The sequence below is a fragment of the Dermochelys coriacea genome, chromosome 6 (genome assembly GCF_009764565.3).
Source record: "Dermochelys coriacea isolate rDerCor1 chromosome 6, rDerCor1.pri.v4, whole genome shotgun sequence".
In the NCBI taxonomy this organism is placed as follows: Eukaryota; Metazoa; Chordata; order Testudines; family Dermochelyidae; genus Dermochelys; species Dermochelys coriacea.
In genome coordinates this window covers 46,490,450-46,502,730 of record NC_050073.1, presented here as the reverse complement: position 1 = coordinate 46,502,730, position 12,281 = coordinate 46,490,450, and the positions used below count along the sequence as shown (strand labels likewise).

The window sequence follows — 12,281 nt, the reverse complement described above, 5'->3', positions numbered from 1 at the left end:
ATCTACATTTCTAAGTTGCACTTTCATGATAAGAGATCGCACACTACAGTACTTGTATGAGATGAAATGAAAATTACAAATTAAAAATTAATATAAAGTGAGCACTGTACACTTTGTATTCTGTCTTGTAATTGAAATCAGTATATTTGAAAATGTAGAAAAACATCCAAAAATATTTATAAATTTCAACTGGTACTGTATTATTGTTTAACAGTTTAATTAATCACAATTTTTTTTAGTTAATCGTGTGAGTAATTAATTTGCAGCCCTACTTGAAATTAATTGGCATAAAGATCTTTCAAGGCCTCCTCAGAACTGGCCTTAATTTAAGCTAGATGCTTCAAGGGAAAACCAACATCCAGATAACAGTCAAATTCCAGAACAAAGTCCTTTTCACACAACATACCTGAGACACATTATCCTCATTTTCACTATTGAAGCGCTGCACATCAGAGCATGCGACAGACATGCGGCTCTCCTTCAAATTGGGCTGATCTTCAGGACCAGTAAAACTGTTTGGATAATAATTTGGGGCACCACCTTTAAAAGAAGAGATCAAAATATCAGTCCTTTTAGTTTAGATTAGAAGACTGCGAAATTATAAAGCACACTTGAAGGAATATATTCAAACTGATTTAAATAATCCTTTTACCCTGTTACCATGCCTATATTTCCTTCGCTTTCTTTGTAAAAGAACTGCCAACACTTTGCGTCACACTCTTCAAAAGATATAGCTCAGCAGTTACAATGTTCTGCAGCCCCAAACCCGTATCTGATATAGCTGGTCAAAACTTGGAATTTTGAACATTTGTTTTTGTTCTAAATCAGAACAAAAGCAAAATTTCCTGTGAAATGGAAATTCTGAAAAAATAAAATAGAATATTTCAAATGTCAATCAATCACATTAAGCACTATTACTACAGGTATGAAATAATGCACCTAAAAATATAAAAGTTAATTTTAAAACAATTATTTCCATTTTTCTGAAATTAAGTTCTCAAACAAAAATTTCTAAATTTTGGAACGTTTGTGGGAAATTTCTTTTAAAAAAATAAACAAACCCCCCACAACCCCACAGTTTTGTCAAAATGACATTTTCTGAAGGAAAACTTTCAGCAAAAATTTTCGAACCAGCTCTAGTATCTGGATTTGAATCTACCCATTTCTAATTTCCTGAGTTTTCTTTAAAGTTTCTGGTATTAAAAATTAAGGCAGGATCTAAACCCCACTCCCTGTGTGGGGGGAACCTATTCTGTGCAAAAAGGAGGCTCAGTCACCTGCACAATCTGTCTTCCATCCCATATTTTTAATGGCTCAATTATGCAAGATGCTAAGTGCTCCGACCACAATCTAGCAAAACAGCTGAACACATGCTTAGCTTTAAACCTATGAGTAGTCCCATTTACTTTAGATACCACTGACTTCAATGGGACCACTCATATACCTAACAGTTAATCATGTTTTGCTGGATCAGAGGTCAAAATGCTCAGCATCTTGTAGGATCAAGGCCTGTGAGAGATAAAGAGGGTGTTTTAAACTGTTGAGTACCAATTAACTTTATCCAAAAATTACTTATAGTCTAGCAAAATAAAAAATGGCAGGCCATATCAATGCCAATTCAGGGATGCGACTCTCACAATTTTAGTCAAATGGGGTTCATCATTCCTATCGGAACACCACAATTAAAGACAAACAAAAGAATCTATTAATAATGATGATTGGCTAACAAATTTAATGACTAATAATTATAATTAATAATGGCTAGGAAAGGAAAACCATAGCATACAAGCTGTAAGTGACATTTACTACAGTACATCCTTTTCTGGTGAACTTTGAACAGGGATTTATGCCTTAACATTGGGTCTACCTCTGCTGGGCACTCTCTTTTCTACCAAAACTAAAAGCAAAAAAATCTATATTTCCCTCAATATCAGTACTGAGTCCTTTCTTAGACTATGTCTATGCTAGCACTTTTGTTAGTAAAACTTTTGTCAGCCAGGGGTGTGAAAAAATACACCTTTGACCAATGTAAATTTCACCAACAAAAGCGCTGGTGTGGAGACGCTCTCCTGCTGACATAGCTTCTATCACTCATTTGGGGTCATTTAATTATGCTAAAGGGAGAGATCTCTCCTGTTGGCATAGAGCAGCTACACAGGAGACCTTACAGCAGCACAGCTGTAGTGGTACAGCTCTGCTGCTGCAAGGGCCGTAGTGCAGACATAGTCTTATTATCTCATGGATAACCATGAGCAAAGGAATTTTGTTTAAGGATTGATGAATACTGTATGGTTTATCATGGACAACCTAAATAGTTTATAAATAGGCAGAGTTCAGTAATCTTAACTAAGATCCTATGAAATCAAAATGTTTGACTTGGTTAATTAAAATAAGCTTGTCAAGGTAGAGTCTTGATGCAGGAAAATGAATGAAAATTAAGAATCTTACATTCAAATTAAATCCCATTATTTCTTGCAGTTTACCAAGGTTAGCTCTTGTTTCCTTTCTAAGAATACATAGTCTAAATATTCTGGCTTTTAACAGGAGAAGCTGTTAATACCTTAAATTACAATACCATTTCACTATCCCATTAAAATTATTACAGGAAAAATTTAAGGAAATCCTTTGGCACTGCTTTTGTTAACTCCAACTCACCAATGATGCTGAAGTCTAGGTGACATGTTGCAGAAGCAGCGCTTCATTGGGAGGCTGCTTCTCCTTGATGCTGTGCTGTGGCTTCTTTGCCTTCTCAGCTATCTTGTTGCTGCTGCTATTTGCTTATAAAGAGGTGAACTGTGCTGAACTGAGTGCTGCTGTTTACTCCCTCAGTTCAGAGAGATTTATTATCTCTCTGTAGAGGGAAGAAACCCCTCTTTTAGGGGCTTGGTTGCTTCAGATATCAGTTTGTCACAGTTCAGTGCCTTAACACCTTTGTCTAATGATCTTAGTGTATACCTTCAGCTTACGAATACGCCATATGCTACTGAATATGTAGCAGGATTGTAATGCTTCAACATTATGGTTATTTTGCATTCGCCTTTGTGGTAGTATGTCAGCAGAACATCTTTAAGCATAGAATTTTAACTTTTTATTCAATAAATTTATTGAGTCATCCTTTGAACTCCACCAGGAGTCACAAGAAGTTGAAATTCCCTTTCAAATGAGTCCAAGCACTATTTCCTCTGACCTCTGAAAGTAATTTCTTTGTAAAATTACATAGTTCTTAAGAGTAGGGATGTAAAATGTTGACCAGTTAAGCATCAAGGTTACCCCGCCTTAACTGTTATCCGACCGCGCTGGCCAGTGCAGGGGTTCAGCCCCAGCCATGCGCCAGCCAGATTGGCCCCAGCCACACGGCAGCCGGCCCTTTATTGAGTTAGCCAATTAAACAAAATATTTTTTAGTAGTTTAAACAGTTAACTTTTTAAATGGTGTTTACATCCCTACTTAAGCGTGTCTTTGAACTTAAATGGTCATCACAGATGGTATTGTCTTTTTTTCTTACCATTCTTGGAGAGAAGGTTATTGTCTGAGTCTCGTAACTAGTTGCTTAAGCAATGCCAGATATTAATTGGAGAATTAGTTATTAATATTTTATATTAAAATAGTTTGTATTACTAACTAGTTATAGCATCAAATGATCTTAACATATTTGTACATAAAATATCTCAATTCACACACCATGGAATCAGGCAGTTATTATATGATGGCTTGCATTTAGATGCAAAACTGCAAATCTCAAAAATTGTATGCAATTTTAAGAATTTGAGAAGCAAAGGTTTTCTTTCACCTTAAACATGGAAAGGAGGGACGTAACTAATATCTTCTGTAAAATATTTCCCAATCACAAATATTCTCCTTCAAATTTAAACGATGAAAACTGAGTATTTATGTAAGAAATCAATCAATTTCAATAAGGATATTTCTAGAATTCTTTGTGTGGGTTTAAACTAAGGTTTTTCTTTGCAAAGAGGAGGAATAAGAGACCCAACTTTCCCCCCTTGGTTTATAGTTCTGGTAACACATCCTAAGCATTACTTCTTTTTGGAATTTTCTGAAGAAGAACATCCTCACATTCTTTTATACAATTAGGACTTTTTTTTTTTTCCCAAACATCTTACAAATCTGTTGTCTTGAGATAAAGATCATATCTATAACAAACTGGTATCTTAGATGAGGGATGTGTCCTACTCTTTGATAAGGCATACATGTTGGTTTGTTTGCCTTTTTGACCACATGGTTCCTAGACTTACAACCAGACATCTGTAGTACATTTACAACTTGCAATTAAAGACTCCTATCAAATATTCTTACAAGGCAAAAATCACTAACACTGCAACATCTTTCAAAAAATTAATTTTAAAAAATATAGAATATTAACACAAAAAATATAAATTTGCATTCCAGCAACTGCGTAAACACATCTAGAAGTTTTAGAGATGTATCACTCTGACACACAGAGTTTCACATTGATAGAAAGGAATTTTTTTAGCTTGAACATTTCATATAATTAAATAAGTAACTAAAAACATAGGCATGTAAGCTATTATATTCTCCAAGCCTTTTATCTATGAAAACAATTGTAAGTATCTCTTTGAAATTCAATAAAGGTGCAAGTAACAGAATAAACAAACAACAACTACTTTTGCATTAATACTGAGGTCTATACCTACATCTCTGTGCATAAGTGATGAAAACTGATCAGATATTAACAATGGCATGCACTATTGCACTATGCAATATTACGGATCCATGACTCTGAAAATTTAGAAAAGTCTTATTAAGGAGCAGCTTCTGCATACGTCTACCACACTTGAATTAGGAAAAATCACTTAATGCCTATATACATAATGCAAATATATTACATTCAGAAATATTTTCAGGATACCTTGGTTGTCAAACACACACATAGGTCCATCTCTCTGATAGTTGGCCACACGAGTCCTATAGGGACAATTCACAGGTATTTGTAGGTAATTGGGTCCTAAACGATGTCGGTGAGTATCAGGATATGAGAAAAGACGACCCTAAAAATCACAATGACATGTTGTATAGTCAACATTTTTTTATATTTAGTCAGAGTTTAAGGCCAGACGAGACCACTAGATGATCTAGTCTGAACTCCTGTATATCACAAGCCACCATGCAGCATCCTCATGCTAAACCCAACAACCTAAATTAGAAAAAAATATTATAGATCACAGGAGACTAGACTATTGTATGTCACGGGCAGAGAATAGGAGAAACGAGGTGTAACAATGCCTGAAGTCCCCACAATGGCAGGGAAATTAAGTGAGATATATTCTGATAATCCTGGAAAGTGACTAGCAATCCACCCAGCAGAAGATGATCAAAACCTCCCACGGTCACTGCCAACCTGACTGGGGGGGATTCCTTCCCAACCCTACATAGGGCTATCAATTTGACCATGGGCATATTTTTCATGAGCACTTTTTAAAACTAATCACTGAAATGAGCAGTTATGTGATGAGATGAACATTTTGCAACATGGAAATAATCATTTCACAATCCTTAATCTTCATAGATAAAAAGTCAAAGTCAAAATGATAAGCTGTCCTGAACTTTCAAGGATTCTTTCTGAAATTCTGTGCGTGCGTTCCTCTCATAGCCCACCTCTATTTTTCTTTCATATTCCATGACAATATTGCAGTGACTGTATTTTTTAAAAGGGGCTTTGGAGTAGGTAATGTGGCATAAGCATAAATGCCTCCTTACATAATACCAGAAACAAATTGTTTACTGCTTTAGGAGAACAGAAATTAAAATCCCCACTGTAAACCAAACCATGAAGGGAATGACAGAAGGAATGATCAAAAGAACGTCTAATCTAAAAATGAGAAGACTTTATATTCGCTCCACAACAAATCACAGGCACTATTTACTATGGACTATGCCAAGCTCAAAAATGTACTAGTCAGTTAAAGCCTTTAATCTCTTATTGTTTAACTAATCATATCAATTTTGTAATTGATTCACCTGCTTCCATGATTTAATGGAAGGAAACTGATTTAGTCTTAAAATCCCTATAGTTCTAAGAGTAAGTGTGTGTACTGAATGAAGTATCTGCAGAAAGTAGAAGCCTCCTAGAATTATGGTTTGAGAGAAAGAAGTTAACTGGCAAACCAGGTGAGAGAAGTGTACAAAAAAACCTGTGCTAAGAAATCTGAGAACTTTTCAAATTATTAATAAATGAATTATAAAAAGCATAAAAATCAAATATTTGCACACACATTACTAGAAGTACTATTAGCAGTTACTTAAAATGGACTTCCATAGTTCTAAAAATTTGGGGGCTTGTTTTTGAGAAATGACCTCTGATTTTGTGACTAATAAATGCAGGTGTATTTTACAGCACTTGAAGGCAGTTGTACACCACTGAGATCAGTGTAAGTGGCTGTAGACTGTAGCCATTCTAGGCTACACACTAATATTGTAATTAAATTACTTATTTCCAAATGCTTGAGACATACTGACTTGGTCGTTCAACATTTAACTAAAAAGCCTGACGAGAGAGAGAGAGAGAGAGAGAGAGAGAGAGAGAGAGAGAAGGAGTTAAGAATTGTGATGATGATGATGATGGGAAAATGAAATGTTCAGCATAACTCAGTGTAGAAATTAGGCTATCAAAGCTGATGCGGAATTCACCAATCCAAATGAAGAGATCAGTACAGAATAAAATCAAACATGGGATAATCAAAAGATGCTGTATCACCTATCAGGATATTTTATTACAGTAACACCCACAATAATATGAAAGTGTTAGGCATAAACACTAAAAGTTAGGCTGAACCAAATACATTGCTCAGGGGTGCGAAATATCCACATCTCTAAGGCCTGGTCAACATTACGAGTTTAGGTCGAATTTAGCAGCGTTCTCGATTTAACCCTGCACCCGTCCACACAACAAAGCCCTTTTTTCAACTTAAAGGGTTCTTCAAATCTATTTCTTTACTCCACCTCCGAGGGGATCTGCGCTGAAATCGGCCTTGCTGGGTCAAATTTGGGGTACCGTGAACGCAATTCGACGGTATTGGCCTCCAGCTGCTTGGTTTTGGCCTCCAGGAGCTATCCTAGAGGGCTCAATTGTGACCGCTCTGGACAGTGCTCTCAATTCAGATGCACTGGCCAGGTAGTCAGGAAAAGGCCCATGAACTTTTGAATCTCATTTCCTGTTTGGCCAGTGTGGCGAGCTCACCTGCACAAGTCACCATGCAGAGCCCATCAACACAGGAAACCATGCAGTCCCAGAATTGCCGAAGAGCTCCAGCATGGACCGAACGGGAGGTACGGGATCTGATCTCTATATGGGGAGATGAATCCGTGCTGGCAGAACTCCGTTCGAAAAGACGAAATGCCAAAATATTTGAAAAAAATCTCCAATGGCATGAAGAACAGAGGCTATAACAGGGACCCACAGCATGAAAATTAAGGAGCTCAGTTAAGCCTATGAAAAAACCAGAGAGGCAGACAGCCGCTTTGGTTCAGAGCCCCAGACATGCCGCTTTATGAGCTGCATGCCACTCTAGGAGGTGCAGCCACCACTACCCCAACCCTGTGCTTTGACTCCATCCAAGGAGTGGGAGGCAACACGGAAGCAGGTTTTGGGGGTGAGAAAGATGAGGAGGAGGAGGAGGAGGAGGTTGTAGATAACTCACAGCAAGGAAGAGGAGAAACCGGTTCCACCAACAGCCAAGATCTGTTATGCCCTGGACCTGGAGCCAGTACCCCCCGAACCCACCCAAGGCGGGCTCCCAGACCCTGAAGGCAGAGAAGGGACCTCTGGAGAGTGTAACTTTGTAAATATTATACATGGTTTAAAAGCAAGCGTGTTTACTGATTAATTTGCACTGGCATTCGCAGCCAGTACAGCTACTAGAAAAGTCTGTTAACGTGTCTGGGGATGGAGCGGAAATTCTCCAGGGACATCTCCATAAAGTTCTCCTGGATGTACACCCAAAGCCTTTGCAAAAGGTTTCTGGGGAGGGCAGCCTTATTCCGTCCTCCATGGTAGGACACTTTACCACGCCAGGTCAGCAGCACGTAGTCAGGAATCATTGCAGAACAAAGCATTGCAGCGTATGGTCCCAGTGTTTGCTGGCATTCAAATAATATCTGTTCTTTATCTCTCTGTGTTACCCTCAGGAGAGAAATATCATTCATGGTCACCTGGTTGAAATAGCGTGGTTTTAGTAAGCGGACATTCAGAGGTGCCCGTTCCTGCTGGGCTGTTGCCTGTGGCTGAACAGAATCTTCCCGGCTGTTAGCCACGCGGTGGGTGGAGAGGGGTGAAGCCATCATCCCAGAGAACTGGATGTGGGGGCGGGGGTGGGGTTGTTAGTTGGGTTTCTGCTGCACCTTAACCCGGAAACCGCAGCCCCTCCTTTTAAATTGCCAACCCATTTTAAATGGCCAACCCAATGGCTACTTTGTGTGGGAAATGAGAGCACTGCTGTTTGAAACTATTCCCACATGTTATGAAAGTTAAAGAAGCCAAAAGACTGTGACTTACCATGGCTGCCTGCAAGCCAAATTCTGCTGCCCGGCCCTGTGTGAGTGATCTCTCACACCAAACAGGCATACCCTCAATAAGAGGCAAAATGCGACCTTGTAATGAAAGCACATGTGCTATGTATTGTTAACAGCAAGGTTTACAGTGAAAGTGTATACCCACTGTTCTATAAAATTTGTCTTTTTAACTACCACTTTTTTTTTTCCCCTCCACCAGCTGCATAGGTTTCTCTTTCCCAGAGGCTAGCAAAGATTAGAAGGTGAAAAAAACCGCACTCGTGATGAAATGTTCTCTGACCTCATGCTGTCCTCCCACACTGACAGCACAGCAAAATACATGAAGGCAGACAGACAATCTCGGAGTGCAGGAAAACACAATATGACAGCAAGGAGAGGTGGTAGGCTGAAAATGGTAGGTGGCATCAGCTTACTGAAAGAAGGCAGGAGTCAATGTTCAGGCTGCTGAAGGATCAAACTCATATGCTCCAGCATATGGTTGAGCTGCAGCAAAGGCAGCAGGAGCACAGACTGCCACTACAGCCCCTGTGTAACCAACTGCCCTCCTCCCCAAGTTCCATAGCTTCCTCACCCAGACGTCCAAGAACGCGGTGGGGGGCCTCCGGACACCCAGCCACTTCACCCCAGAGGATTGCCCAAGCAACAGAAGGCTGGCATTCAATAAGTTTTAAAGTGCTGTGTGGCCTTGTCCTTCCCTCCTCCACCACCCCACTCAGTGCTTCCCTCCTCCACCACCCCTCATGGGCTACCTTGGCAGTTATCCCCCTACTTGTGTGATGAATAAATAAAGAATGCATGAATGTGAAGCAACAATGACTTTATTGCCTCTGCAAGCGGTGATCGAAGGGGGAAGGGGAGGGTGCTTAGCTTACAGGAAAGTAGAGTGAACCGGGGGGGGGGGGGGGGGGGGGGAAGGAGAGAAAAACAGAACTTTCACACCGTAGCCTGGCCAGTCCTGAAACTGGTTTTCAAAGCTTCTCTGATGCGTACTGCGCACTCCTGTGCTCTAACTGTCCTGGTATCTGGCTGCGCATAATCAGCGGCCAGGCAATTTGCCTCAACCTCCTACCCCACCATAAACGTCTCCCCCTTACTCTCAGATATTGTGGAGCGCACAGCAAGCAGCAATAACAATGAGAATATTGGTTTCGCTGAGGTCTAAACAACTCAGTAAACTGTGCCAGTGAGCTTTTAAATGCCCAAATGCACATTCTACCACCATTCTGCACTTGCTCAGCCTATAGTTGAACAGCTCCTGACTACTGTCCAGGCTGCCTGTGTATGGCCTCATAAGCCATGGCATTAAGGGGAAGGCTGGGTCCCCAAGGACAACTATAGGCATTTCAAAATCCCCAATGGTTATTTTCTGGTCTGGAAAGTAAGTCCCTTGCTGCAGCTCTTCATACAGACCAGAGTTCCTGAAGATGCGAGTGTCATGTACCTTTCCCGGCCATCCCACGTTGATGTTGGTAAAATGTCCCTTGTGATCCACCAGTGCTTGCAGCACTATTGAAAAGTACCCCTTGCGGTTTATGTACTCACCGGCTTGGTGCTCCAGTGCCAAGATAGGGATATGGGTTCCGTCTATGGCCCCACCACAGCTAGAGAATCCCATTGCAGCAAAGCCATCCACTATGATGTGCACATTGCCCAGGGTCACTACCCTTGATATCAGATCTTCAATTGTGTTGGCTACTTGCATCACAGTAGCCCCCACAGTAGATTTGCCCACTCCAAATTGATTCCCGACTGACCGGTAGTTGTCTGGCGTTGCATGCTTCCACAAGGCTATTGCCACTCGCTTCTCAACTGTGAGGGCTCCTCTCATCTTGGTATTCTTGCACTTCAGATCAGGGGAAAGCAAGTCACAAAGTTCCATGAAAATGCCTTACGCATGCGAAAGTTTCGCAGCCACTGGGAATCGTCCCAGACCTGCAACATTATGTGGTCCCACCAGTCTTTGCTTGTTTCCCCGGCCCAGAATTGGCGTTCCACGCCATGAACCTGCCCAACTGACACCATGATGTGCACACTGCAGGGGCCCGTACTTTGTGAGAAGTCTACGTACATGTCCTCATCACTCATCACCGCACTGCAGTCGTCTCCTCCTCCTCTGGTTTTGCTTTTCTTGCAGGTTATAGTTCTGCATATCCTGCTGGATAATATGCGCAGTGTTTATAGTGCTCATAATTGCCACGGTGATCTGAGCACACTCCATGTTCCCAGTGCTATAGCGTCTGTGCTGAAAAAAGCAGCGAAACGATTGTCTGCCGTTGCTCTGATGGAGGGAGGGGCGACTGCCAACATGGCTTAGAGGGATGGCTTATAGGAAATTAAAATCAAAAAGGGGGTGGCTTTGCATCAAGGAGAAACAGAATGGCCCCCTCCAGGATATAACTCAAAACCTGGGTTTAGCAGGCTGTTGATTTCACGGTGGGAGGGAGGGGTGAGAAAATGAATACAAACCAAATCTGGTTTATTTCTTCTTGTTTTGATTCACTTCAGCTATCTTTATACATCTTAGACTGGCAACAGATGGTGCAGTACGACTCCTGGCCTTCGTCTTCTCCTGACTGCTCACCAGAAGACGGTGCAGTACAACTGCCAGCAGGACTGAATCTCCATGGAGACAAACCTTAAAAAGGGAAATGACCTGGCTGAGTCACTCCCATGTCTGTCCAGGCGCCCCTGACCGACCTCACTGAGGTCGGCTAAAAGATCACCCAGGTGTACGATGACGATGGCTACCAGTCATAATGCACCGTCTGCTGCCAAAAGGCAATGAGCTGCTGCTATGTAGCAATGCAGTACCACGTCTGCCAGCACCCAGGAGACATACGACTGTGAGCTGAGCGAGCTCCATGCTTGCCATGGTATGGCATCTGCAACCCAGGAAAAAAGGTGCAAAAGGATTGTCTGCCGTTGCTTTCACAAAGGGAGGGAAGGGAGGGCCTGACGATATGTACCCAGAACCACCCATGACAATGTTTTTGCCCATCAGGCACTAGGATTTCGACCCAGAATTCAAATGGGCGACTGAGACTGTGGGATAGCTACCCACAATTCAACGCTCCAAAAGTTGACGGTTGCCTCGGTACTGTGGATGCACTCCACTGACTAAATGCGCTTAGAGCATTTGTGTGGGCGGGGGGGGGCACACAATTGACTGTATAAAATGCTTTCTAAAAAAACAATTTCTATAAATTCGACCTAATTTCATAGTGTAGACATACCCCAAGTGATGTTATTAAAGCAACCTAATCCCTGATGTAGACAGCACTAGGTCAATGGCAGAATTTTTTCCCTGGACCTAGGTGCCATCTCTCAGTGGGTGGATTAAATACAGTGACATGAGAACCCCTTGGTTCGCTGTAATCAGTATCTGCACTGGAGTGCTGCAGCTGTGCCACCGCAGTGGTTTAAGCGTAGACATAGCCTTACAAAGAGAAAATGCCATGTAGGAGATTTACTCTGTGTCAGAGTAATATACCGAGCCGCTCTGTTTACCTGTAACATTTTATCAGGGCTAGGTTCAATGCCTGGTGGCATGTTGCTTGGATCAAAGGCTATTTGTTCTACCTCTGCAAAATAATTGACAGGGTTCCTGTTCAAGACAAGTTTGCCCACAGGAATTAGAGGATAGCATTTGTGAGGCCAAACCTAGAAAACATAATACATACACTGTGATTAATACATGTTATAAAACACAGCAAGAAAACAGATTCAACTACCTG

General features: G+C 41.3%; 1 protein-coding gene across 1 annotated transcript in view; it reads right to left on the bottom strand.

Moving 5' to 3' along the window:
- The window catches only part of CAT (catalase), a 36,582-nt gene that overhangs the window by 4,739 nt on the left and 19,562 nt on the right, over positions 1-12,281 (bottom strand). The window contains exons 8-10 of the mRNA XM_038407239.2: positions 12,055-12,207; positions 4,889-5,027; positions 407-540 (exon numbers count right to left, since the gene is read on the bottom strand). Of these exons, the coding sequence (XP_038263167.1) occupies positions 407-540; positions 4,889-5,027; positions 12,055-12,207 (426 nt within the window). The remainder of the gene's footprint in view (positions 1-406; positions 541-4,888; positions 5,028-12,054; positions 12,208-12,281) is intronic.